The 23911-nt window shown below is 33.5% G+C and overlaps 1 protein-coding gene and 1 pseudogene across 3 annotated transcripts in view; one reads left to right on the top strand and one right to left on the bottom strand.

Annotated features, from left to right (window-relative positions):
* USP34 (ubiquitin specific peptidase 34) overlaps nt 1–23911 on the top strand; it is a 208219-nt gene that overhangs the window by 78973 nt on the left and 105335 nt on the right. For 2 of the 3 annotated variants that reach the window (XM_016129610.2, XM_016129612.2), the window contains exons 11-18: nt 7967–8092; nt 8203–8332; nt 8793–8828; nt 9142–9272; nt 9553–10163; nt 12064–12278; nt 18889–19004; nt 19091–19218. In XM_016129610.2, coding sequence (XP_015985096.2) covers nt 7967–8092; nt 8203–8332; nt 8793–8828; nt 9142–9272; nt 9553–10163; nt 12064–12278; nt 18889–19004; nt 19091–19218 — 1493 coding nt within the window. The remainder of the gene's footprint in view (nt 1–7966; nt 8093–8202; nt 8333–8792; nt 8829–9141; nt 9273–9552; nt 10164–12063; nt 12279–18888; nt 19005–19090; nt 19219–23911) is intronic. The other variant, XM_016129611.2, reaches the window with a different exon arrangement.
* Nucleotides 6692–6810, bottom strand: LOC118606339 (annotated as a pseudogene).

The raw sequence follows: 23911 nt of genomic DNA, 5'->3' as shown, positions 1-23911 counted from the left end.
ACTTTTGGGGAACAATATAACAATTCTGTTTCTGGTAATTTATCTTACAAATATATGTACATGAAGATGTTTGCTACAGCATTGTCTATACTAGCAGGTCAGGAATGTAGGACTAGTTAATCAAGTTTTGGGAAATCCATATAATAGTATGTTTGGTGGCCCTGAGAAGGACTGAAATTCCTGGCTATGTTCATGTGGAACAGTCTCCAAAACTATTTCTATTAAACATTGGATAGGTAACAGATCTTTTATTAAGAGAGAACAGCAAGTACACAGTGTATTCTCCCACCATGTGTTAAAACAATTTTAAAAAGAGGGTGCACATACATACATGTACTTTTTGTATTTGCAAATGCCTGGAACTATTTTTGAAAAATACACAAGAAATTTAACAGGTTTGCCTTTGGAAAATGGCCTAGGATAGGTGGGAGACTTCCTTTTTATTGTCTGAAATTTTTATTGTTTGAAATTTTTATGTTTATGTTAGTTTTTCATTAAATCTAAAAACTAGTATATAAAGTTACAGTAAACATTTTGACATTTAAATAACTTTCTCTACCATTTTAAAGCTACTTACTCTTCTGATTCGATTAGATTACCTCTCTACATCTCTGTACCCTTTCCTTTCACTGTAGTCTTTCAGTAATAGGACAACAAAATAAATTTCAGAATCTTTTCACTCTATTGGAATTTATTGTTACTTTTCAAATTTGAAGAACTTTTACACAAATTTAACTTACTGGGTTAATGAATTTATCTTAAAATGGGCAATAGCTTCTTTTAGTATAGATTTTCATATCTTAATGACAGAAGTTCAGTTCCCTAGGATTTTAAAGGGATTTAAATATAATCTGATTCAGATGTTCATTATGCACATTTTGAAGAGAAATGATCCATAATTTTCCTGAGATTCTCAAAGAGGGGGCTTAGTAATGACTAATTTCAGAAAAACTAATATATATTATAGTGGTTATTTGCTTCTGCATGTGTTCTTGCACACACATATAGATTACTGGTTAGTGAGACATTGCACACTGTTAGCATGTGATGTTATGACTGTACTTGAGTTATAATCTGACCACTGCAGTCCCCTCCTCTATATTACACCTTATGATTTCAATCCTGTTCCTTCCTATCTTTTTAAGAGCTGTTACAATGAGTGATTATTACTTTGGTAATATATACTGAAACCCCTGTCTGTACTGTATTCTTTTATGTTGTTTGGTCTCTTCATATGCCTTTGCTATCCATTCATATTTAAGAAAGAAGACTAGGTAAGTTATCTAGATATTCTTGGATTTCTGCCTGGCAGCATTTTCTATAGTACTGATGGAGGCATAATGATTTTTACTTTTCTCCTTAGTTTCACTCGGCTTTCTGCTTGAGAACGTAAGAATGAATGAAAAGGGGTACCAATATCTATACTTAAAAAGATATGACTATGTATATGTATTTGATCTAATAGCTCTAGCTAGAATTTTAGTAGTGTTGAGTAATGATTATGAATGTGAGCACTTTTGTCTTTTTTCTGATCCTAGTGGAAAATCTTTCAGTCATTGACTATAGCATATGTTGTTAGCTGTGGGGTTTTCATAAATACCGTTTATCATGTTAAGGAATTTCCTCCCTATTCTAAGTTTACTAAAAGTTTTTATCGTGACAGAGTGTTGGATTTTGCCTTTTTTGTGTTGAGGTGATCTTGTGGCTTTTCTCTCCATGATGTATTACAGTAATTGATTTTCTTATTGAACCACAGTTGCTTTCCTGGGATAAATCTCACTTGGTCATAGTGAGTAGTCTTTTTAGTATGGCGTTGTGTTCAATTTGCTGATTTTTGTAGAGGTCTTTTGTATCATTTATGAGAGATATTGTTCTGTAATTTTCTATTTTTATGAAGGCTTTGTTATCATAGTAGTGATAGCCTCATAGACTGAATTAGAAAGAAATATTTCCTCTTCAATTTTTTGGGGAGGGTTTGAGAAGGATTGGTATTAATTTTTCTTTAAATCTTTGGTAAAATTCACTTGTTAAGCTGTGTATTTTAGTACTTTGCTAGAGGACTTTTTTTCCCCCTTTTAATGATGCACTCTCGTTATAGGTCTATTAACATTTTCTATTTCTTCTTGAGTCAATTAAGGTTATTTGCAAAGGATATGTTCATATCTCCTAGGTTATCTAATTTTTGGTGGACAGGTGTTCATAGCATTCTCATATATATATATATATTTTTTTTGATGATGGATGTTAACAAGATTTATTGGGGTGATCATTTCACAGCCTATACAAATATCAAACCAATATATGGTACACCCAAAACTAATATAATGTTATATGTCAGTTGTATCTAAATTAAAAAAATGAAATATGCCCTCCACTCATACATTTTCATTAATTGTTGAAATAATATGTATTTTCATATTGCTTGGCAGATTACCACTGCCATTGTTGTCGGAGAGCCTCCCATTATCCCAGCAGCCAGGACATTGGGATACCCTGGATCCAGCAGTCTTATAATTTCTTTAAGTGTTTAAGTTTGGTAGTAATATTCCACTTCTCTTTTTGATTTTAGCTATTTACATCCTCTCTTGTATTTTTAGTCAGTCTAGCTAAAAGTTTACTTTGTTACTCTTTTAGAAGAACCAGTTATTGGTTTCATTAATTTTCTCAATAATTTTTCTAATCTGTATTTTATTTATGTGTTTTAATCTTACTATTTCTGGTCTAGTTTTTTGTTTATTCTTCATTTTTGAGTTCCTTAAGTTGTAAAGTTAGATTGTTGATTCGAGATCTTTTTAAATGTACATTTAATAAATTTCCATCTGTGTACTGCTTTTTCTGGATCCCATATGTTTTTGTTGTGTTTTTTCTTTCATTCTTCTCTAAATATTTTCTAATTTCTTTTGCAGTTTCTCCTTTGAACCATTGATTGTTTAAGAATGGATTGTTCAATTTCCACGTATTTGAAATTTTCACTATTTCTTACAGTATTGATTTCTAACTTCTGTTGTCATTAGTGAAAATACTTTGTATGCTATCTATCTTCTGAAATCTATTGTGACTTGTTTTGTGGCCTAACATGGTTTTTTCTGGAGAATGTTCCATGTGTAGTTGAGCAGAATGTGTTTTCTGGTGATGTTGTGTTAACTGTTCTTTATATGTCCTTTAGGTCTATTGTGCTGTACATGTACAAGTTTTCTGTTTCCTTACTTCTGTCTAATTCTTCTATTATTGAAAGTATGATATTGATATTTACAGGTATTGTAGAACTTTTTCTTCATTTCTGTCCATTTTTCTTGAAACTTTATATCTTCTTACTGTATTGAATGTTTTATTAACAAATGATGTCACTCTTTGTTAACCTTTTTTTAAAAAAAACTTTGTTAAAAAAACATAAAATTTGCCTGCTGAACCATTTGTAAGTTCTAATATTTTTAGCTATATTCATATTGTTGTGTAATATATCTAGAACTATTCATTTTCCAAAACTGAAAGTGTATACAAATTGAACAACTCCACAATTCTCCTTTCTTACAGTTCTTGGTATGCATTCTAGTAACATCATTTTGACTACATATTTCATGTTATTGGAATCACATAGCATTTGTCCTTTTGTGACTGGCTTATTTCACTCAGCCTAATGTCTTCAAGGTTCACCCATGTTACAGCCATGTTGTAGCATGTGACAGGATTTCCTTTCTTTTAAGGCTGAGTTATTTTTATTGTATGCATGCCACATTATGTTTATATATTCATTTGTTGTTGGACATTTGCACTGCTTCCACCTCTCGACTATTGTGAATAATCTATAATGAACAAGGCTGTGCAAGTACATATCTCTTTGAAATCCCACTTTTAATTCTTTTCAGTATATACCTTGGAGTCCAAGATTGTTGTCGCATATGGTAATTCTGATTTTTCTAGTAACCTCTTTAAAGTCTCTCTCATTTGATTTTAATATAGTCAATCCATCTCTCTTTTACTTATTATTGTTTGCATGGAATATCTTTTAACATCTTTTCACTTTTAACATATTTGTGTCTTTGGATATAATGTGAGTCTCTTGTAGACAGCATATAATTGTATGCTTTTTAAAAAATTTGTTCTGCTTATCTCTATCTTTTGATTGGAGAGTTCATACCATTTATATTTAAAGTAATAACTCAAAGAGGAATTTGTTTTCAACACTTAGTGTTTTTATCCATCATTTCATCTATTACTGCCTTTTTGTCTAGTTGATTTTTTTGTAGTGAAAATTTTTATTTCCCTTATTTCTTTTTGTCTATATTCTGTATATATTTTGTGTTTAACATAGGAATTTAACATCTCGAAGTTCTAATGATCTAATTTGAATTTATGCTGGCTTAAATGCCATACAAAAACTCTGCTTCTATACAGCTCCATCTCTTTTATTTTTGTTATTAAAATCACAAATTGCAACTTTATACATTGTGTGCACAATTATATAGATTAATAATAACTTTTTTACCTTTTGTCTTTTAACTCATGTAGGAAATAAAAATAATTCCAATAATACTACCTTTAAATTATTTATGTATTTACCTTTATTAGAGATCTTAATTTCTTCATTATGGTCTAGCTTCCTTTTATTTCATTCTGAAGGATTTCCTTTAGCATTTCTTGCAGGGAAGGTGTAGTTGTAATGAACTTCTGTTTCTGTTTATCTGGGGATATAATAATTGTACTCTCATTTTTTAAATGACATTTTTGCCAATTAAGAATTCTTGGTTGCAGTTTTTTTTCACCCATTGAATATATCAACCCACTTCCGTCTTCCAAGGTTTCTGATTAGAGATTGGCTGATAGTCTTACTTAGTATGCATATATGGTAAGTTGCTTATCTCTTGCTGCTTTCAGGATTATTTTATTTCATTGTTTTTGGGTTTTGGCAGTTTAATTATAATGTCTGGATGTAGATCTCCAAGTTTATCCTATTTGGAATTTGTGGAATTTCTTGGCTTTGTAGATTCCTGTCTTTCATCATCATATTGGGAAGTTTTCAGCCACCTTTTCAAATATACTTTGTGTACTTTTCTCTTTTTCTGGGATTTCCACAGTGAGGACATTGGTAGGATTGGTGGTATCACACAGTCCCTTAGACTCTGTTTTCTCCTTCTTTCTTTTCCTTATAGTCATTAATTTCAGTTGTCCTATTTTCAAGTTTGCTTATTCTGCTTCCTCATATCTGCTTTTTAACTGCTCTAGTGTCTCATTTTAGTTATTTTCCTTTTCAGCTTTCTAATTTCATTATGGCTCCTTTTTATAATTTCTGTTTTTAATGATATTCTCATTTGTTCAGGCATTGTTTTTCTGTCCTTGTCCTTTAGGTTTTTGAACATCATTAAGGTAGGTGTTTTAAGATCTTTCGTCTAGTAATTCCAGTAGGTGGGTGTCTTTGGGTACATTTCTGTTGATTTATTATTCATTTGAATGGGCCATTCGTTAATGTTTCTTTTAATATTTTGTGGGGTTTGTTTGGTGGGTTTTTTTGTTATTTTTGAAAGCTGGACATATGTAATTTTTAATGTGGTAACTCTGGAAAAGAACTTGTCCCCTTTCTTTTTTTTTTTTTGGTTTTTGTAGAGTGTTTCTGTGCTAGTGCTCAGCCTAGTATGAAAACTTTGCTCTTTTCAGGTCTTTTCTGACCCATTATCTTTCATTTGGAGTGTGCAGTGCCTTTCAGAATTCCCTTACATAAACAGTTGTTATTGAATGTCCAGTAAAACTTTGTATGACTCCTTTAAATCTCTTGGTAGTCACTCTAGCTGATATGGGTTGCAAAATGGCATCCAGCCTCTGTGCCTGCACCTTACCAAGTAGGTGTAGCAATCTGTAGTCAGAACATAGAAATTTATTATTTGGAGGACATTATCATTATTGCTCACACTGACTAGCAAGCTGCATCAGAATCACATATTGCTATTCCCATAGCTGCCTACCTGCCTCAAGGTCAAGGAGTAGAAAATTGGGTAACTGCTATCACACTGACGGTTGAAATTGACTGATCGTAACTGCAATTTACCAGCCAAACTTTCCCTTGGAAGTACAAGAGTACACATTCATGCTAGAGTTTCAAAATAGTTACATCAGTTTCTGCCATAACGGTTGCTATCTAGGTATACTGATGGATTTTTGGCACTCCCTGCTCTGCCATTTCCCCGGACATTCTTTTCTTCTCTTCTCTTTTTGATAATCTGTGAACTAGCTTCACATGGTCATCTTTACCAGGAACTCAAGCCATGCAATCATAATGTTTTTTTCCCTGTACTTCTTGAATTTGCTTTCATAATGTACACCTCTACTAAAAGAGCCTTATATGGTTTTTTGCCTCAGTGATAGGATTATATAATTATCTTTCAAAGGTCTTGTTATTTAAAGATGACCAATATGGTATTGGATTATGAAAATTAAGTCTGTTATGGAAATCTCATTTTATTGATGATTAAATTGGCAGCAAGTCAGACATTTATCATAAAGTATCTTTTTAATCACATTTTAATTAGGAAAAGTATAATCTAATAGTTATTGGCAAAAAGAAAGTATGAATTGAAGAGTCTAATTATTATCTTTTTTTTTTTTTTTTTTTTTTTTAGGTGAGGCAACCCTTGGTTGACCTCACAGATTGCAAGGACCTTGTCAGCTTACAATCCCCCCTTATTTTTTTATTTTTTTACACTTACAGCACCTGGTCTTCCTAGGTGGTCTCCCATCCAGGTACTAACCAGGCTTGACTCTGCTTAGCTTCCGTGATCAGACGGGATCGGGCTTGTTCAGGATGGCATGGCAGTAGGCTATATAGTCTAATTATGATGTTAATTAGCACTGTATTAAAATTAACATTCTTAGATAAGACCTACATAAGCAGTATACTAATAATTGATGATTCTCTTCAAATCAATGATGTTTTTGGTCTTAAAGTGCCGTATTTGTTTTTTTAGTGGGTAATTAGTGATGTTGAATTAAATAGAGTCGAATAAATAATATAGTTTGTAAGAAATTGCTCCAACATGGATGAATTCCTTCAATGTTATTACCTTTATTTCACCTCCTTTTTCAAAATTAAATTGTGTATATACCTTGGTAGGGGAAGCAGTAGAAGAGAGTTCATATGATTTATGCTTGAAAACATAAAACTCAGTTTTAGAATAGAAAACTCTACATTTCTTATAGACTTTTCTGTTTATCAAAGATAAGTAGGCTATCTCAGCTTTTTACTTTTGGAGGCCTCAAATTGAGAATTATGGACTTATTAATACTTGTTGCTCTGTCTTAATTTAGTAACTTTATAGCTATAAAAGATATTTATTTTACATGACAGTGTAATATTTGGTAGTCATATCTTTGTAAATATACTTTTTCTCATATTTACGTAATTTGGTTAGTATAACAACAGATACTCTCTTTCTGGTTTATTATTATTTAGAGCTTTATTATAAGGGAGTTTCTGTTGTGTACTCTAGAAAAATGGATGAGTTATATAAATACTTTGAAACCATTTAATATGAGAAATATATTTAAAATAGTTAACTTGGTTTCTCTGACTGTAACTTGTTATTTTAATCATAATTGCCTATGTTTTAATTTATTACTTAATTTGTTTTTATATCCATGATATGTACATAAATTGAATGAGAATCTTCTTTGTATGTAGTTTCCAGAAACTGTATTTATTATGGACTTTACTCTTGTGGTTAGAAAATTAATCTTGTGGTTTGTTTGGGTAAGATAAAGTTCTGCTTAAGAGGAATTTTATTTTCACAATTTTATTTACTGCTATTTATGATACTTGGTAATTAGCACTTTACTAACATATTAAATAGTAATGTACCAGCCACCTTGGCTTTTAAAATTATGTAACTTAAAAAATGAACTGTATTACTTTGCTATTCCATTATTTAATTTATGTAGTGTAATTATTTTTGCTGTTGTTTCTACCTTTGTTTTGTAGTTGAAACATTGTAGTCGGTATATACATGACTTATTTCCTTCACTCATCAAGAATTTGGATCCAGTACCACTTAGACATCTCCTTAATCTGGTCTCAGCTCTCGAGCCAAGTGTTCATACTGAACAGGTATTGGTAGTTATTATTTTTTGTAATGTGAAAATTTTTATGTGATTCAGTTAATTTAACTGTTAGGTGTTACTTAAAACCTCTAATTTCACCCTCTCTCTTTTTTTAAGACATTGTACTTGGCATCGATGTTAATTAAAGCATTATGGAATAATGCACTAGCAGCTAAGGCACAGCTATCTAAACAGAGTTCTTTCGCATCTTTATTAAATACTAATCTTCCCATTGGAAATAAGAAAGGTTAGTAAAGTATAATGTATTTTTTGAAGTATATTGCCCAAAGTTTATAACTCAAATTTGAAGTGGTTTCTGCTAAGTGGTTTCAGTTCAACCTCAATTCCAAAATAAGTTTGAGATGTGCGCTATGTTGTTTGTGAAAGGATTAATAAATTGAGATTAGCTCAGGTTTTTGGGCTATCATTTCAGGTGTTTTATATTTGCTTTTACATGTATATAGCTTTCCAGGACTTTCTGAAACTTTATCACTTTACCCCAGTTTTTGTCTCCTGACGTCGTATACTACACTTTTATTAGGCTTTTTTGTGCAGGCACCTACAACTACTACTGCAGATGGTGGGGACTTATTGCAGATTTCCCTACCTGTATCTTGTTGATTATGTAATAAGAACAACTGATATGCTGTCCCAAAGAAGCTCAGTCATTTAGAATATTTCCCTCCTGTTTTTTCCTTTTCCTTCAGAGGAAGAAGAGCTCAGAAGAGCAGCTCCATCACCTTGTAAGTTGAGTCTTAGAAATGCATGGCAAGATGACTTATACTTTTGTATTGATGATCATGTAGAGTTCATTGATTTTATATATTTGTATTAGAGTAATAAAGTTGGATATGTTTAAACCATTAGTATTTTGACTTAATTGAAATCATATATGCTCTTTAGAAATAATTGGTAAGTGTTAATATATTCGCAGATCGTGTTTTGGCTACTTAGTATAAAGCTTTGGTTAATCAAAGAATCAAAGAACTATGTCATTCTGGTAGATTCATGTTAGTAACAAATTAGAAGTTAAAACAAAAAATCTACTTAATATAGGGTCACCTGCAGCTAGTCCTCAAAGCAGTGATAACAGTGATACTCATCAGAGTGGAGGCAGTGACATTGAAATGGATGAGCAACTTATTAATAGAACCAAACATGTGCAACAGCGACTTTCAGACACAGAGGTATGAAAACAGCCCTTTCCCCTACCCCTAAAGTGATTTTTGGGTTTCCGTCATGTTTATCCTTAGAACTGGGAATATAAACATATCTGTGTTGAGACCTAATCTCTTTAAGTAATTTGTTGAGGTCACTTACTTTCCTTTAATTTTTTTATTTCATTTTGTATTGTTCAAAGGAATATGTCAAAACTGGCAGCCTTTTAAAAAGTACAGTGTGACAATGTCAGTTACTCTTTCTTACTAGTTTAAATATTTATTTAAATCTATTTGTTTCTAAATACAGGAATCCATGCAGGGAAGTTCTGACGAAACTGCCAACAGTGGTGAAGATGGAAGCAGTGGTCCTGGTAGCAGTAGTGGACACAGTGATGGATCTAGCAATGAGGTGAATTCTAGCCATGCAAGCCAATCAGCTGGGAGCCCTGGCAGTGAGGTACAGTCAGAAGACATTGCAGATATTGAAGCCCTTAAAGAAGAAGATGAAGATGATGATCATGGTCATAATTCTCCTAAAAGCAGTTGTGGTACTGATCTTCGGAACAGAAAGTTAGATAGTCAGGCAGGCATTTGTTTAGGGGATTCCCAAGGCCCATCAGAAAGAAGTGGGACAAGTAATGGAACAGGAAAGGACCTGGTTTTCAACACCGAGTCAATGCCATCGGTAGATAATCGAATACGAATGCTAGACGCCTGCTCACACTCAGAAGACCCAGAGCATGATATTTCAGGGGAAATGAATGCTGCTCATATAGCACAAGCATCTCAGGAATCTTGTATTACACGCACTGGTGACTTTCTTGGTGAGACTATTGGGAATGAACTATTTAATTGTCGACAGTTCATTGGTCCACAGCATCACCATCACCACCACCACCATCATCACCACCATGATGGGTAAGTCTCCTTAAAAATAAACAGTTTATATTTCCTTTAGGGAAATTATTTCCTTTAGGGAAATAGCCTATATTTATTCAATTGCATTATAGTCTACATCATTGTTATCAAATAGGAATATAATGTAACCTATAAATGCATGCCACATATATGTAACTCAGTTTTCCTAGTGGGTACATTTTAAAAAGCAAAATGAAGCAGATTAATTTTAATTATAAATGTTATTTAAAGCAGCAGTATCTAAACTATCTTCGCATGTAATCAGTCTAAAAATTACTAAGATTTTTTTTGTACAAAGTCTTCACTATTTCATGCATATTTTATACTTATACCACATCTCAGTTTAGACCAGCTACTTTTTACGTGTGCAGTGGTCACATGTGGGTAGTGGATGTCATCGGACAGCACAGATCTAAGTCTTTAACTCCTTGTAATAATGGCTTAAAAGCAGGTATAAGATTGCTAGCGCAAACTTGTATTAAAGTATGGTCATGAAAAGGGAAGTTTTATACACATTCTAATTTAGGGTATTAGTAAGGATAAAGTATTTTGATTATTTAACAGTAAGTGATTCTGTCACTAGTGTTACAGTATTGGGCAAAGTACTTAATTTTTCTTCTATTTTCTCATCTATAAATAAGAATAAATACTCATCTTGGTTTATTGTTAACATTTCATAAACTAATATGATTGGCACATAAGAGCTCAATAAATGTTAGCCGCTATTATAACTGTCATTATAAGTAGTAATATTTGAGTTGATGATGAAATATGAATATATGTTTTACCAGGATGAGTTTTCTTAGACTTGACAGTTTGCCAGGCCTTTCAGAATTCAGTATGGTTGTTTCGGAGAACTACATATTCACATATATTACTACTATATTTCCTTTGCCTTGTTCTTGTCACTAACCCATGTGAGTTTAAGGTAATTTTTCTCAACCTTGGCAATATTGACATTTCGGCCAGATAATTCCTTGTTTTGCATTAGCAATGTGAATGCTGTCCTGTGTGTTGTAGGGCACCATCCGTAGACTCTTTCCTTAGATGCCAGCAGCACCTCAAGTTTTGATAACCAAAAATGGCTCTAGACATTTTCAAGATGTCCCTCCCATGGGCCAAAATCACTTCTGATTGAGAATTACAGATATGCATATTCAAAGTTTTTCCTAGAATAGCTCATACTGAAGACAAAGCAATTAGTTCATAAAACTGAAAAATATATTCAGTTTGTCACATCGCATATCTCTTTCAGTTTTCTAACCCACATCAGTCTCCTACCTCACTGACCTAATGATTTGATTTTTTTATGTTAGCATTTTTCATATTCTCTGCATATGATGCTACTTGTGAATCTGTTTAAGTGAATCCTAAACTTTTCTTTTTCATGTTATTTTTTTATTCTTTTGTCTTTACCTCCTTAGAGCATCTAGTATTGTATGTTTTAAAAGTGAGTGCTAAATAGGTGTTTATTAAGTTAAAAGTCTCTGAATTAATATTAACCATGTTATAATAAGCCTTAAATTGAAATGTTTTTCTGGTAGTGATCTCATTTGATTCTGCACTCGTATGAATATATGTAAACATTTTAAGGTTCACATTGTGATTTGAGTTAATAAAATAATTATGTAACAGTAAGTTTATCTTTGATCATCTTTTGAAGTTGTTTCAGTGAAGTGTGTTGATGGACCAGATAACATCTGGATATATTGTAAAATTAATATATAGTTCTGACATTATGGGCTTTTTATTTTTTGTAAAGCTGTCAACATTCTGAATTGTTAAAAATAAAACAAATGCAGCTTTGTTCTTGAGTGTGTTATAACTTGTGCCAAATGTTTTAAGAGATTTTTTGTTACTCACATACTGTAATTAGTGACTGTTCTTTTCTATGTTACAGGCATATGGTTGATGATATGCTAAGTGCAGATGATGTCAGCTGCAGTAGCTCCCAGGTCAGTGCAAAATCAGAAAAAAATATGGCTGATTTTGATGGTGAAGAATCTGGGTGTGAAGAGGAGCTAGTTCAGATTAATTCACATGCAGAGCTAACATCTCATCTCCAACAACATCTTCCCAACTTAGCCTCTATTTACCATGAACATCTCAGTCAAGGTAAGGTTCTGTAGTAAGTAAAGCATATTACTTTGAAACAGGAATAATTTATATAACATTGTTCAAACAAATCAGCAGTTAATGTTATGATACTTAAATGTTTTTTGCCAAATAACTTTCATATAGTAGTTTTCTTTCCAAGGGAGTGCAATTATTATGAATACTCTATTATGAGTATAAAATCTTCAGTTTTATCACGGGATGTTTAGGAGAGGAAATATAAAAATATGTCTAAAAAATTATAGCTCTGTATTTTAGAAAATACAAGGCTTTATTAGAAATTTTATATTTTTCAAAATTATGGTTGACATATAGTACATTAGTTTCAGATATACAACAAAATGGTTAGAAATTTATATAACTTATACAAAGTGATCACCCTGATAAATCAGTGCCCATCTGACACCATATATAGTTATTATGACACTACTTACTAACTGTATTTCTTGTGTTATACTCTACATCCCCATGACTATTTTGTAACTGCCAACTTGTACTTCATAATTCCTTTTCTCTTTCACACATCTCCCCAACCCGATAACTATCAAAATACTCTCTATTTGTGAACTTGTTTGTTATGTTTGTTTATTTATCCTGTTCTCTAGATTCCACATACAAATGAAATCGTGACATTTGTCTTTCTCTGACTTCACAGTACCCTCTAGTTCCATTCATATTGTTGCAGATGGCAAGATTTCTTTTTTATGGATGAATAATATTCTTTCGTATATATGTACCACCTTTTCTTTACCCATTCATCCACTGATGGACACACTCAGGTTACCTCCATATCTTGGGTGGTGTAAATAATGCTGCAATAAACATATGGATGCATATGTCTCTTCAAAGTAGTGTTTTAGATTTCTTTAGTTAAATACCCAGAATTGGGATTACAGGATCCTACTTTGTGTCTTGTTATAGCATTTGTTTTAAAGTCTATTTTGTTTAGTATAAGTATTGCCACCCCCAATTTTTTTGTTTTGTTTCCACTTTCATGAAATATCTTTTCCTATCCCTTTACTTTCAGTTTTTGTATCTTTTGATCTGAAGTGAGTCTCTTGTTGGCAGAGTATCTGAGGGTTTTGTCTTCTTATCCATTCTGCCACCTATGTCTTTTGATTGGAGCCTTTAATTCATTTACTTTTATACTGATTGTTGCTAGATCTGTATTTACTGCCATTTTATTAATATTTTTGAATTTTTGCTTTTCTTAAAGTCGTCCCTATAACATTTCTTGTAATACTGGTTTGGTTGTGATGAATTCTTTTAGCATTTTCATGTCTGGGAAGCTCTTTATCTGCCTTTCAATTCTAAGTGATATCTTTGATGGAAAGCGTAATCTTTGGTAGTAGGTCCTTACTTTTCATCACTTTGAATATTTCCTGCCACTCCCTTCTGGCCTGCAAAGTTTCTCTTGAGAAGTCAGCCGATAGTGTTATGGTAGCTCACTTGTAGGTAACTAATTGCTTTTCTCTTGCTGCTTTAAGAGTCTCTTTGTCTTTAACCTTTGACATTTTAATTATGGTGTGTCTTGGTGTGGGCCTCTTCGGGTTTATTTTGTTTGGAATTCTCTGTGCTTCCTGGGCTTGTATATCTATTTCCTTTACCAGATTAGTGAAGTTTTCCGTCACTTTTTCTTCAAATAGGTTTTCAATGCCTTGCTTTCTTCTCCTTTTGGTACCCCTATGATGTGAATGTTGTTAGACTTGATGTTGTCCTAGAGGCCCCTTAAATTATCCTCATTTTTTTTTTTTTTTGATTCTTTTTTCTTCTGCTGTTCTGATTGGGTGTTTTCTGGTACCTTATCTTCCAAATCGCTGATTCGATTCACTGCCTCATCAAATCTACTGTTGATTCCTTCTGTTCTTCATTTCAGTTATTGCATTCTTCATTTCTACTGGTTCTTATGTTTTCTATCCCCATTTTTATGTTTCGTATCTTTTTGTTGAGGTTCTCTCTGAGATCATCGAGCATCCTTATAACCAGTATTTTGACTCTGCATGTCTTTGACTTATGCTTGTCTCCTTTTTGTTGAGTTCCTTTTCTGGAGCGTTGTTCTCTTTCATTTCAAGTATGTTTCTTTGTCTCCCTATTTTGACTGCCTCCCTGTGTTTGTTTCTATGTTTTAGGTAGAGCTACTGTGTCTCCTGTTCTTAGTAGAGTGGCGTTATGTAGTAGGTGTCCTGTGGGGCCAAGTGGTGGAGTCTCCTTGGTCATCTGAGCCAGGTGCTCCAGGTGTGTCCCTTATGTGGATTTTGTGTGCTCTCCTGTTGTAGTTGAGTGGTGTTGGTTGCTGTTTGCATGTCAGTGGGAGGGATTGACCCTCAGGCTAATTGGTTGTGAGGACTGGTTGATTGTGAGGATTGGCTGTGAGTACAGTGGAAGAGCTGTTGTGCAGGGGCTCACCCTATGAAGGAAGCAGGATTTGCTTTTAGCGAGGCTCTGGTGTCTGCCCACTCTTCCCTTAGGGTGTTTTTTTTTGTGGAGGTGGTTGGGTGACGCTCTGATGTAGTCCGAAGCTGACTACCAGGTGTGTTGGTTCTGGGGCCTTTTGTGAGTGGCCAAGGTCAGCTGCTGCCTCTGTCCTGCCTGGGGCCACTTGGCATGAGCTACAGAGTAATTTGCACATGCTTGCCACTTGTTCTAGGCTTGGAGGTAACATGAGAGAAGGCTATGCTGCAAAGTGAGGCTGGTTACCACAAGTGCTGGCTTGGGGTTTGCTCAGTAAGAGGTATAAGATATGCCAAGGCCACATGCTGCTTGTTTGGTGTTTGTGAAACTTTGAGAAATTTGGGAAAGATCTGCAGTATGAACCAGGACAGTCTGTTTGTATGGAAAAGCTACCGGAAGTGGCTTGGGTAGGCCCACAAGTTGGGTGGGGTAGGGTCAGGGCATTACTAGGGTCAGGGGAATGGTGTTAGGTGAAGGGGGCTCAGATATGTTGGCCACTTGCATCTTCACGCAGGGAGTGGGGAGGACTCAACAAACAATGGATTCTACCAGCACTTTTGGTCTGATAGAAAGTTGCCCCTCTAGCCTTCACCCTGAAGCCAGATAATTCAGTTTTTCTCCATATGTCTTTGACATCTTTTGTGCTGTTATTCTAGAGCTGGAGCTCAGAGCAGGTGAGTCTGTAATTGAGTAAGCCTATGTATAGGCCATTTAAGAAGAACACCTAAGGACTCTAGCAGCCCTCCTTTTTACTCAACCTCAATCTCTGCTGAATTTCACATCCAGAAATTTTGGGGACTTCACCTACTGGCACTGGTGCTGTAGGATGGTTAGCCTGGTGTGGTTCTGGGACCCTGTTGCTGCTCATAGGGACCATCCGAAGCTGTGATATTCCTCTCGATTTTCAACCACCATATGTGGGTTTTGGGGCAAGCCTGTCCTGCCTTTCCACCACTCCTGCCAGTCTTGGTGTAACTTCTTCTGTATATCCTTAGTTATTGGACTTCTGTTCAACTAGACTTCAGGTGGTTCTCTTTGATTTTTGTTCTGTAGTTTAGTTGTAATTTTGATGTGTTTATGAGAGGAGGCAAGCACAGTGTTTACCTGCTCTGTCATCTTGACCAGATATTCAGAAATCTTAGAGCTTAAAAATAAATTACACAGTATCACATATTGAATGATTCCATTTCTATAAAGTGCCTAGGATAGGCACATTTGTAGAGACAGACCATAGATTAGTAGTTGCCTTGGACTAATGAGGGTTGAGGGGAAATAAAAGGAGGGGTGACTGCAGAAGGGCAAGGTGTTTTTTTTCACCTGGGATGAGGTGCTCATAAAAACAATGGTTCTCATCATTCTGAATCTAAAATAGTAATAGGACATGACCATATTTGAAAGAATGGAAGTTAGAAGAGGTTAAAGAATAGTAGAAGAAAAAGTAGGAAAGAGAAAAATTAAGAGAGAGAAAAATAGTTTTAGAATTGGCCATTTAAAGTTCTTTATTCAACCTCTTTCTTGGTTAGGTACATTCAGCACTTACTAGACTAGGAAATGAGTTTTGGGATGCCGGTACATTGCAAACTAAGTAAATTTATCTATTAGAGTTATTCTAAAAGGTTATGATCAGACCCGGAGACACATCTTGTGGACCTTTGCAACAGCTTACTGATATCAGATGTTACTTATATGTAATCTAGATAGGGTTACCTTGTATGTGTTTTTTTGGTTGTTTTTTTTTTGTTTATTTTTTGCTGTTGTATTATTGTTGTTAAGAAATGAATGGGTTAAGATTGAGGTCATTCGAACTTGACATATTAAATTTTGACCATTTTTCTATTATCCCATTTTCCTTTTATACAGTATTGTGCATATATTTTATTAGATGAAGTTAGAAATTGTGTGAAATTAGTAAATATTAATGCTGTCCAAATCTTCTTTGTATTACTGTATATTTAATACTCTAAAGAACTCTTCCAACGCAGTAAGGTAATTCAGTTTAGAAATGGGCATAAGGTTTGAAGATACAGAAATGGTAAATAATACATGAAGATGTGTTCAGTATTTCTCTAGTCTTCTGGAAAATGCAAATTAAAACCTGAATGCCATACTATTACCCAGCTACTGGAATGGGTGAAATTAAGGCCTGATGATAATGAATGATACTAAGGATGTAGAGCTTTAGAACTCCCATACATTGTTGTCAAAGAATATAAAATAGTATAGCAGGTTTAGAATATGGTTTCTTATAAAGTTAACGTGTACCTACCATGTGACCCAGCAGTTCCTGTTCTGGTTATTTATCCAAGAGAAGGGAAAACATGCCCACAAAAAGATGTGTACATGAATGTTCATACCTGCTTTATTCATGAGAGTCTCAACTGAAGGAATTAACTGGTAGATATACAGATTGCGATATATTCATGTAGTGGAATGCTACTCATCAATAAAAAGGAATGAACTGATACAAAGCAACACCATGGATTAATAACAAAAAAAAAAAATTATAAGCAAATGAAGCTAGAAAGAAGAGTACATACTATATATAATTTATATGCAGTTATAGCATATTCGAAAGTAATTTATAGTTGTTGAAATCTACTCAGTGATTACCTGAAGGTTAATGGTAGATGTTGATTGTAAAGGTCACAAGGAAGCTTTTTGTGGGGTGATAGAAATGTTCTATATCTTATGTATTTATGTTTTAATAAAATTAATTTTAAAATGAACACAAACCAAAAGTAAAAAGTCATGCCGCAGACTAGGAGAAATATTTGCAGTTATATTTCTAGTCTTATATCCAGAATATTCAAGAACTTTTACAACTCAGTAGTGAAACAATTAAAAAATGAGAAATGATTTTTCACCAGAGAAAGTACATAAATGGCTAATAGGAAGTTCAGCATCATTAGTTATTAGGAAATTACCGACAAAACCACAGTGAGATTTTATTGCACACCTGTTAGAATGACTAAAGTTAAAAAGAATGATCATACAGTTGTGATGGGGAGGATGTAGAGGAGTAGGAATTAGTACCCTCATATACTATTTGGTGGGAATGTAAAATGGCACAAACATGTTGGAAAAGAGTTGGCAGTTTCTTCAACATACATTTGCTTTATGACCCAGTAATTCCTACACTAAGTGTGTTTACTCAAGAGAAAAGAAAGGATATGTCCATACAAAGACTTGTACATTGATGTTTATGGCAACATTATTCATGTTAGCCCCAAACTGAAAACTGTCCAAATGTCCATTAACTGGTAAATGTATAAACAAAATGGAATATTTTCACATATGGACTATCATTCTGTAATAAAAAGAACACGCTACTGACACATGCATCACAATAGATGAGCCTCTCACATCTTGCTATGTGAATAAAGTTAGGCATAAGACTATAGAGTGATTCCATTTAACATGAAATTTCTAGAAAATGTTAATGTGTGGGGATGGAACAACAGACTAGAACTGGGAAATGGAATCCAAGGATTAATTGCAATTAGGTATGAGGTAATGTTTTCAGGTGATGAAAGTGTTCTGAAATTGTATTGGGGTGATGGAAATCAATGTATGCGTATAATCCAATAAGGGAATTTTATGGTAAAGCTGTTAAAAGAGAACAGAAAGAAACATTTTCTTAATATGAGAGAACTAGGGAGAATTTATTTAGCTTTGTACTTAGAAGGTCTGAATTGTCATAATAAAATCTTTTAATTTAATTGGATGTTTTGAGTAAATCATCTCCAATTAAAATGCTTTTTAGAATGTAGGAATGTTAGATGCTATTCAGAAGGTCATTTTGAGGAACATCCCATGGCTATAGAGTAATTTTACATAAATTTTTCTTTATGCTTAATTTGAGTTTCAAGTATTTATGTAAAGTTCTCTTGACATGTGAAAAACACTAAATAATTATTCTTAATTAGAAATAGTGAAGAGACTGAAAACTTTTTCACTTTAGTCTTACCAAACTTTAAACAGTACCATTCTTTGCCATTCATAAAGCAGCTCTTATGCTAATCTTGTAATTTTATTTTGTGATCTGAGAAGAAATGTATTGTTATACTTTTGATTTGTTCACTTTATGAATGCCGTAATTTACTTCTCAATTTTAGCCAGCTGTGTTCCTCCATAGTGTGTTATATTTTCCCCTCCTCAGGACCTGCAGTTCATAAACATCAATACAACAGTAATGCTGTGACAGATATTAATTTGGATAATGTTTGCAAGAAAGGAAACACTTTATTGTGGGATATAGTCCAAGATGATGATGCGGTAAGTAAATTTAATAGAGCCAAAAGACTACAAAATTATAGCAAAATGCAATCAGGATAAACAGTAACTTTATGTATTTTTTGTAGGTTAATCTTTCTGAAGGATTAATAAATGAAGCAGAGAAACTTCTCTGTTCCTTAGTATGTTGGTTTACGGATAGACAGATTCGAATGAGATTCATTGAAGGTTGCCTTGAAAATTTAGGAAACAACAGGTAAATAGGAATTTAAAAATTTTTTATATAGTCAAAGTTCATTTTGTGTATTATTAACTAGGTGTGCTGAATTCATAGCATTTTATTTACTATTATCAACCAATTTTTTAGTAATTGTGGTTTTCATAATTCAGTTTAAAAACTTCCCTCACAGGGTTTATATTTCATCACTTAAGCTTGTTTTTTTTCCAGCACTTTTTGGTACTCTTGGTTAGATCCCCTCCGACAGAAACAAAGGAATAATAATATTCTCTTCTTGATTCTGGAAACAGAGTTGTCATTACTCTGTGTTCAAATTACAATTCAGTGTTCTTGAACTGTGTCATATTTTATATGTAAAGGAAGCTAAATAAGATAAGTTAAGCTGAGATATAGACACTTTAATAATTTCCTGTTCTTTCATCTGGATGGATCATTTGTGTCTTCTGTAGTGTATAAAGAATTAGGTTAGTGATTTTTCTCTAGTTTGTTTTTTTTGCCATATATTTAGAGTCTACTTATCGGGGCTTAAACGATTGCCACAAGTTTCTTGATTTTTTAACTTTTGTTCCATTGTACAATTTTAGGTTTTCCTTGTCTTATACTGCTCTGAAATTGTTTCATTCATAGCATAGTGAATTCAGTGATTAATTGAATGTTATTTATATCAATAGAATGTTTTCAGCTTGCTTCTGCCAAGGCCTGATTTAAATGTCTGATTTTACTGAATATTTAAGTGCTTCAATATATATATTTTTTACCAAATTGAATTAGAAAAAATATGTGCAATATTTTCTACTTTTGGTCTTTAAAGGGCTGTAATTTGAACAATCACAATAGGAAAATTGCTAGTTATTGCAGGTATGGGAAATCATAATAGACCTCTGTTAATAGATCAGTTGCCTCATTTAGCATATATTGTTTAAAAGGAATGCTTTTAATAGCTGGATAGTATTTCATCATTTATATAGGTATTATAGCAGTTAATTTTTAAATGTTAATTCTTTTAAAAGTGTGAAACCACCAGTTTTTTAAAGTGGTTGAATCAATTAATATTCCTCATATGTGCATCTGCATACCTTGTTATCCAGCAATTCCCCTGCTAAATGTGGGCCCCAGAGAAATATTGAGATGGTTACCAGAAAACATATTCAAGAATGTTCATAGCAGCACTATTTAAAATAACTAAATATTCTTTTAGTAGCTACCCTAATGCCAAAAAAAAGAGTAGGAAGGAAATAATGTATAGCAATGACAATGATGGACTACACCTGCACAGAATAGTGTAGCTGAATCTCACAAATATAATGTTGAGTGAAAAAAGCCAGATCTATCTATGTTACTCCAATTTTATGATGTTTAGAAACAAGAAAACATATTTAGTAGTCAGGGTAATGGTTACTATTATTCTGTTAATGGGTTGTAACTGACTGGAAAAGGGGCACAATGAAGGCTTCTGGTATGCTGGTAATGATTCGTTTCTTGATGTGAGTGCTGGTTGCACAGGTATGTTCACCTAATATTTTGAACTGTCACTTAGATTTAAATATGTTTTTCATGTCTGTTATACTTCAATAAAAAGAAAATGTGAAAGGTGAAATATGTAGCCTTTTAGAGACCTATTTTCAAAGTATACATAATGTTATAGGTATATACTCACAGGCCCATCTGTTAAAAAGATTACAAGCAATATCTGAAACTGTAAAATGGTTATTTCTGGTATGCTTGAGTTATTTTTTTCTTCTTTAGGTTCTTCTGTTTTCCAGGTTTTCCACCAGGAGCATATATTTCTAAGTAAACTTAGAAGGGACAGTAGGAAGGGAAAATCTGTGTATAATATGAAAATTGTCAATCTGGATTTTTTATTAAGTTTGAATATGTTCACCCCCATTAATTACTTAAAGATTAACATTTTTCATCTGCTTGAGGCAATCCCTATATCCTAATCAGTTACTAAATGATTTATTGAATAGATAGTAGACATATTATTATGTTGAAGTTAATTTTGCCTTCAAACTTTACTCCTTAAGGTTGCTATTTCATGCCAGTCTTAGTATAAAAGGAAGTCATATGTGACAGTACTTACAGCATAGTGATATTTTTTCAGCCTATGAAATATGCACTATATCCAGTGTATTCCAGCTGAATTTACTGAAGTAACCACCGCAAATCGGAAAAAATTAGTTTTGAACATATTTTAAACATCATTAGTCTGGGTTTCCTGATAAAATAGTGGTTGTCGATTGGGTGATACCCACCCCAGGCATTGTCAACATCTGGAGATACTTTTAATTGTTACGTTAATGAGTGGGATTGGAAGTGTTATTACTGGCCAGGGATGCTACTAAACATCCCATAATACAGAGGACAGTCCTCTATGACATAATCTGGCTCAGAATGTCAGTAGTGACATCGGAGTTTGAGAAATCTTATTCTAAACAAGATTTCTTTCTCCAAACCCATCCTCCTGAGTTTAACATCAGAGTAAAAAAGGAAAGTTGCACAAGTGTGCTAATATTAATAGGAAAGCTCTTCCTTATGTTGAAATAAACAAATGGGACAGTGCAACCCGCAGTCCTTTACCATTTCATGATACTTGACAAAGAACACAGAGGTCTACTCCTTAGCACAAGTGTGCTAATATTAATAGGAAAGCTCTTCCTTATGTTGAAATAAACAAATGGGACAGTGCAACCCGCAGTCCTTTACCATTTCATGATACTTGACAAAGAACACAGAGGTCTACTCCTTAATGATGTTAATTTTTTATAATATTTACGAGGGTTTTATGTTTCTTTTGATTTTCTCAATTCTAGCTAACCTTTTCATTTTCTTTCTAGTTCCTCATTTGCCCAGGTTTATAGACCTGTCAAGATTTTTTTTGTTTGTTTTTGTTTTTCTATGGTCATATTCCAATACATTTTATAAAATGAACTTAGCTTTTTTTGAACAATAATATCAGCTCATTACTTCTCAGAAAGCATAGAGATCTAAAATTATAGTCTTCCATAAGTCACCCACCCATATTCTACCATTTATATGGAACCACTATAAACACATTTTTAAAAACGCCATCATAATCTTACATGCAACATGTGCCTCGTGCACATTTATTCTTAGGCAGATTGTTTTATAGGGCACATAATACCATTTTGGCAATGCAAGAAGTTTAAACTTACAGAAACACAGGGTAGACTGTTTTGCAGAATGTTGTCATAAATTTAGAGGCAGATAGTAGCTCCCACAATGAAAAGTCCATTACTTTTCAGCTTGCTGTTTGTACCAAGGATGACTAAGATAAGACTGCTGTCCAGTGAGTAGCAGTGTAGGAGTTGGGTTGTAATCAGCCCTTTTCGTGTTAATGTTTACTAAAGGGCCGATTCACATCCCGTGCTGAGGCACCCCTGAAATTCTGTAGTCTCCCAAGAATTGAATTGAGACTCTTACTAGGAACCCGTCCAATATGCTTTTTATTGTTATTGACCGACTATAGATACTTTATGTCTTAACTTTTAGGGAAAACTCCACTAATGTTTCTGAAGTTTTGACCAGGGATTTTAGGTAAAGAATATAATTCTCCTTGATCCTCCATAGTCTTATCCCAAACACCATTACTGTGCAACTTGCTACAAAATATTTTGAATTTTAATATTTTAAAATATACTTTAAAATGTTAATATTTTAAAGTAAAGAATATTTATATTGCACTTACTGGGTATCAGGCACTTAACTGTTTAAAATTACTTCATTAAATACTCCTAATGCATACCAGTGTGGTTTTGATCCTCTAACATGTCATTTCTTCTGTCATCTGGTAGTATTTTTTTTCTGTCCTTGTTCTTCATGACTGTTAAGTATTTTACACAGTTTTTCCTCCTCCTTTGAAACTTTTGCCTTTAAGTTTTTTGCTGGTTCGTTATTTAAGCAAGTATATATTCAGTGTGCACCATATTCAGGGATTTTAAATATGATTTTGCTCTCATTGAGCACACTTTAATGGTAGACACATTAAAGGAATATTCTTTAGGTGATGATGAATGAAGAAAAATAAATCTGGAAGGAATCAAGAGGAATAAGAAAGATCCTGGGGCATTGAAAGAGTGTTATTTAATGTAGAGTTGTCATGGTCATCCTTTCTTTTGACAGTTGAGGAAACATGAATAAAGTGAGGCCATAGCAGAGGCTTGTGTGTGTTGAAAGGATAGCAAAGAGGAAGATTGGAAGGAAATTGTTAGAATCGAGCAGCAGAGACATATCACACAGGGCTATGTAGTTCAATTGAAGTACTTTGGATTTCATTCAGAAACAGGAAGTTTTATTTTTTCTTTAATTTCTGCTACTCAGTATTCACCAGTGTATTCCTCCCATTCAAAAAAGTAGGCATATTTGGGAATTCTGATATCCCTGGTACCCTCTCAAAGAGTAGGCATTTGTTGGGGTCTGGCTTGTATACCATACTGGTGGTTAAGGTGCCAGCTTTGCTCTTTTTAAAAATTCAAGAAGCTGTATTGGCTCCTGAGCTTTAAAAAAAGAAATCTGGTATCTTGTTAGAGTAAGTCCTTCTTTCAAGGCTCATACAGCCAACTTCCTTGCCTGCTAAGACTTCTGAGATTTGTATGTCAGCATCTTCCCTTTACTCCTCTTCCTTTCAGAAGATAGGCATACTTGGATCTACTTTACTTTAGTTGAAGTGATTTCCTATCCCGTTTTTGCT

This window comes from Rousettus aegyptiacus, unplaced genomic scaffold (genome assembly GCF_014176215.1).
Source record: "Rousettus aegyptiacus isolate mRouAeg1 unplaced genomic scaffold, mRouAeg1.p scaffold_m13_p_7, whole genome shotgun sequence".
Taxonomy (NCBI): domain Eukaryota; kingdom Metazoa; phylum Chordata; class Mammalia; order Chiroptera; family Pteropodidae; genus Rousettus; species Rousettus aegyptiacus.
This window is presented reverse-complemented; position numbering and strand designations above follow the sequence as displayed.